At 28.3% G+C, this 5,845-nt stretch overlaps 1 protein-coding gene across 1 annotated transcript in view; it reads right to left on the reverse strand.

Annotated features, from left to right (window-relative positions):
- The window catches only part of LOC111621740 (ATP-dependent RNA helicase abstrakt-like), a 66,770-nt gene extending 61,147 nt beyond the window's left edge, over positions 1–5,623 (reverse strand). Inside the window, exon 1 of the mRNA XM_023363967.1 lies at positions 5,491–5,623. Within this exon, the coding sequence (XP_023219735.1) occupies positions 5,491–5,523 (33 nt within the window). The 5' untranslated portion in view covers positions 5,524–5,623. The remainder of the gene's footprint in view (positions 1–5,490) is intronic.
- Positions 5,624–5,845: the final 222 nt, after the last annotated feature.

Raw genomic sequence — 5,845 nt, forward strand, 5'->3', positions numbered from 1 at the left:
ATCCTTTATGAAGGCATAGAGCCTTTACTACATGAAAATGAAAATTAATGAATACACTGTGTACAGTAATTTACCTGATAAGACAGACCTCAGAAAAATACTTTATGAGGCATAAAGCTGTCTATAATGAAAATTAATTAACTAAGGATTTTTTTTGCCCTGCCAAGGTGTGGCTGAGTTATCCGGAGTGCCGAGTTTTCGAGGCTCTACTGTATCGTTTATTTTTGTTTAAACTACAACACATACTTGATATTCTATCTATGATTTTCAGTACACTTTAACATTTTAGTGTTATAGTGTACTGAAAATCTGAATTTCGATGTTTATTTCATTAAAATTATTACATTGTGGTTATGACTATGTTAGTTTTATTATTAATTAAAATAAAATCCATTAAAAAATTTATAGTTTAATTATATGGAAAGTGTAGAGGGTTGGCAAGATCTTTTCACAAAAACATGGGCATTTTTTTAAAAAGTCTGAGAATTACTATTCTACTTAGATCTTATTTTTCAAGATCATCAAAACATTTTAAAAGAAATTTATAAATATAAAAAAAATGAACAAACAATAACAAATTAAATACATATTTATTGATAATTTTTCTCTGTCATTATGCTTGTAAGCTGCAGAGAACTATATTAATCTATGCAGTTAATGTCATCTTATAATATAAACTGGAGTGAGTTTATAAAAAAATATATTTCTTGGTAGACTATACATACAGGATGAGTCAATTTTATTCGATCCTTTCACATGCTCTTGAGGTAATAATGATTCTCCAGCAGAGTCAACCTTTCATTGTAGGCTACTTGTCCATAGGCTACTCAAGAGCGTGTGAAAGGATCAAATGAAATTGACTCATCCTGTATGTATAGTCTACCAAGAAATACATTTTTTTGTAAATTTGTCCTGGCAATTTTTTAAAATGGAGTGAGTTTATTTTAGAGAAATTTCAAAATTTACAGACTAAATGTAGATCAAACTATTGAATATACATATTAACTAAAATGTTTGTATTCTCTACCTCTTTAACACTGAGATAATATCTTTTAAATATGTTTAAAAACATACTTAACACATTGAGGCTATTCATTTTGTGAACTAACAGCTAAATGTATTGAGATATTAGTTATGCATCTAGTTAATAAAACTCTAAGTATCCATCAAAAATTCATCATAACACAATTAGCAGATTAATAAATCAATATAATTTATTAAAAATTTTCTAGTTTGATTATGTAAAAAATTTTAAAACTTTTTTCTAATATTTTTATATGAAGTTTCTACTGTTTGCCACCTTACATGCAGTAAGAGGATCTTTTTTCATATCCATCATGAGTTTGGCTATAATACCATGGGTAACTGAGTGATGAGAATGAAATCTTCCATAAAAATTTGGGACAATCTGTCTCAGAGAGACAGATCAATATCTTTAGCACTTGTCATATGGTTGTTATTCCTGAGTCAAGCTTAGTTTAAGACTTCAGTTATTCTCTTATTCTTTTGAGATTACATACACCAACTTGATATTAGTGAAGGAATTTATACAGTGTTTTTAATAAGATTTTAAAACTATCTGAATTAATACTTAAAAAATGTATGACTTTTTACATATATAGGAATGATTAATTCATTACATGAATAAAAATGGAAGAGTTCAATATGATGTTTTGTCTACTATGAAAAATTTATATAATAGTTACACATTTCAGCAATACTGTATCATTTATTGTTACATTTTTTAAATACAGTAGTGTCCACTTATAACAAACCTGTTCTGACAGTTTGTAAAAACTGATGTTCATTATATCAGATAAGAAATAAAACAACCTAATTTTAAAAAACTAAAGTTTAATGTCTCAAAAGATAAAATGTAACAAATTATTATATAGAAAGTTGCTTGTTAAAACATCAATATAAATGCGCATGGTTACTTAAAAAACTGTTATTTTTTTATAAAAAAATTAAATAGGCTGGGTGTATAATAAACCTGTTCATTAGTAAGTACTAATGAACAGGTTTATTATACACCCAGCCTATTTAATTAACTTAACCAAAATACATTTCAGCCATACTGGCCCTTATCAATGTATACATTACAATATACATTAATAGTACAAATATTACAATTACATGCACTTTATTAATAGGATTCTAAATTATTACTAGGACAGTAACACAGCAATACTAAACAAGTCCAGTAAAAATCTTGTGAATCTGTCTTCTTTATGGTTATGGTAATTTTCTATTCTTCTGTCTTCACTACATTTGTAGAGTATGCTGGTTCAATTTCCTTTTCTTGATTTTTATTTTTATTTAGAATTATTTTTGGACACATTTTTCATTATGATTATGGATGACCCTATACATGTTTCGGTCTTGATTTACGGATTCACACAGTTAGTTTAATCAGCACTTCGAAGTGCTGATTAAACTAACTGTATGAATTTCTGATAAAAAATTAGGTAAATAAATGTGTGCACTAAAATTACTGGTAGTTAATTAACCCTTTCATGTCACTCCCATTATGTTACAGGAAAAAGTTTTATTTAAAAACCTAGTAATAACTCGAGAGTATTCTTTGTACGCATAATCCATTATAAGTAATAATTTTCATTTTTTAAATCCAAATATTGTTCGTTATATATGGTGTCAGGATAGGATCATGTAAGAACACGATTCCCATTTATTTTTAAAATAGTAATGGCCAAGAAAGACTGTTGGATTTTGAATGCGTGGCCACTGATTGGTCATCAGATCATCACACCTCCATTGGACCTCCAACAGAGCAACTAATCACTCATTGGACAAGGATCACACCACTCTACATATTTGCATAGCATTACAACCGATAACAGCTGATTGGTTGGCAGGGAATCGCACCACACATTATTTGCATAGTCCTACAGCTCAGTAAGCACTGATTGGTCATCGAGCCCGCTGTCGACAGTTATAAAAAGGTTAATGTCGAAATGGGAGATTTAAGTTTGGCTTAGGACTTCACGTCAGAAGCAAGTTCACTTCAACACAGGAACTTCAGGAAGTTTGCTTCGTAATGTCAGGGTATACATCAGTTTCATCTAAGTTTGGTTTGGATCTTCAAGTGTACAACAAGGTTCAAGTCAAGTCTGGATTTGTCTTGCTGTTTGTTCTCCAACTGCCGGAAGAAGATTACTTCTAGCCAACAACTCAACAGTTTGTCGCAAGGTGTCTTCTTGACAGACCAGATTCAGCATATTGAACTATCTGAACTTTGTTAATATAATTGGTGCACTAAGTTGGTCGCCAACTGTGGGAAAAAACAAACATTTTAAACTTCACTTATGGTTTGTTGTAGCTGGAAAAATATCATTGCTCTTATGGTGTTTCATTCATACTTTTAAAATTGGTTTGTTATAGCTGAGAGTTCATTATAAGTGAACACAATTGTATATATTTTCTTATGTTATGAGTAATGTACATGTTCTAAGTTTGAAATAAAATTATTAATCATATAAAATGAATTAATTAAAGTTATTAGTACACAAAACTCCAATTTTCTCTCACTTTCAATTTGAAAAAAGTAATTGTAACTTTTCTTACCAATTCATTAGACACATTTGATTTCACAATCTCTGCAAGATTTAAATCAATAGGAATGTCCCGATACTACCAATACTGATATGGTATTGATACTTTCCTTCAATACTGAGTACTTTTTGTCCGATACTGATATCAATACTTTTTCTCAGGCATCCAATCTGACATTATTACATTTTTCACAGACAGGTAAAGTCTGCCTGAAACCAGATTTTGCAGCCAAATCAGAAACCAAAATGAAATTTTACACTATTTTTGGTTAAGTGAAACTTATATAAAGATATTAATGATCAAAAATCAATAAATGTATTAAGTTAAATTTTATTTCCAGAATCTGTATATTCTTAGATTTCTGATTAACTAAATATTCACTTATAAATAGTAAACATTATGCAGTACTTTTGTTTGTTAATCAATTTGGACCATCAGTGATATTTAAAGTAAGCTACAAAGTTATTTACACTGACATTTGTAAACTTTAAACACAATAAAGAACTTTTAATGTAAAGACACTGTTTTACCTTTTCACCAATGATTTCTTATCCACCCCTATCCAATGCATAGTAGAGAGCTCATTAGCAGGACTAGATCTGGGGCTTCCTTTGTATACCTAAGACATCATATGAGTGTAAACTGAAGTACTGACTGGTGCTCTGACTTGTGAACCAGATAGCCGGGATTCAATTCCCTGGAGTAAGCAACAAAATATTAATTGCTGCTCTGAGACCCACTCAGCCTTCATTGTAATGAGTACAATACACCTATCCCTCTTTTTACAAGGTCCATTTTATGCAATTTTAAAATAAGACAGTCAACAAAAGAAAACTAATCCTATTTTCATGCAATCGATATTTTACATTGGTAAAACAGTTTATTTGAAAGTTTTTTAATTTAACTTTTTGTTAAAACTGTTATTGTTAAAAAGTTGCTTTTTTATTGAAATCAAGAATTAATTTTCTTTAAGCACGGTCCAGTACTATGTATTACAGAATGCTGTATGTTGATTTTATGTTTTCTATGCTACCTTGTGTTTATGATATTTACATACAAATAATGTTAACAATAAATGATGTTACAATAAAAAGTTCATGTTTCTTTTGTAAATCGGTTATTTTTTTGTTCCATTGAAGTTATGGATCCCATCAAGCATTTTTTCTACAGGATGCATATACTGCACTTTTTACACAATTTTTTTACATGGCATTCTTTGGAACAAATCCACAACACAAAAAGAAAAGATAAGTGTATCTTTTATCTTGTCACTTATCTTTTCTTTTTGTGCAGCAGTAAAAACAACCAAAAGAATATGCAATATCAACATATATATACATATACATATATGTTTTTATTTATTATTATTATTATATATATATATATATATATATATATATTATATTATTATTATACATATATATTATTGATTATACAAAATAAAAATGGGTATGTATGTATGTATATATACATATATACACACATACCCATTATATATATACATACCCATTTTTATTTTGTATAATCAAAGATGTGTAAAGATGTTAACTTTGTACATATATACATTTAAATTTTTTTTGTATTTGTTTGTAAATTATAAGAAATAAACATTTAAAAACATCAATTTATACATAGATATTAATGTATTGTAAGAGTAGATGCCAATCTACATGCATTATGTGCAATATATAATTTTAAATAAATCAAAATTGCTTAAATAACATTAATTTTTCAATTGATAATTTCATCTTTCAGCCAGGCACAATAAATACAAGTAGAAGTTACTTTTGGGTAATTTGTACGTATATACATATATACACATTCATCTAAAAGTATCTTCTACTCAAAATATATACAGTATATGTTATTGATATAAAAATCTACGTGCCTAAAGCAAATCTATTGTTAATTTCTCACCTTTCTAACTGGTTCTCCTTCGTTTTCACACATTTTCAACTCCTTATATCTGACATTAAGAGATGATCACAGAACGTAAAACATACGAGTGCAAAACACGTAGTGCACTCTAACGACGATTTTCTGAATTAAAAATATTTTTGTACTACTTTTTAAATATGTTTTCATATACAGTATAATTATTATTCAGTAATGAAAAATTATTTTATAACTTATAAAATAATATTTTAGAAAAAAACAGTTATAATTATTAGTGTTAATGTTAACTTTTTCTTTTTACTCTTTCCGCTCTGTGAGCACTAAGTGGGTCTCTTATTCTTAGCAAGCCATTATGCAAAGGACCCTTCTTTTGTCT

The sequence above is a fragment of the Centruroides sculpturatus genome, unplaced genomic scaffold (genome assembly GCF_000671375.1).
Source record: "Centruroides sculpturatus isolate CEXI.00-Female unplaced genomic scaffold, Cexi_2.0 scaffold21, whole genome shotgun sequence".
Taxonomy (NCBI): Eukaryota; Metazoa; Arthropoda; class Arachnida; order Scorpiones; family Buthidae; genus Centruroides; species Centruroides sculpturatus.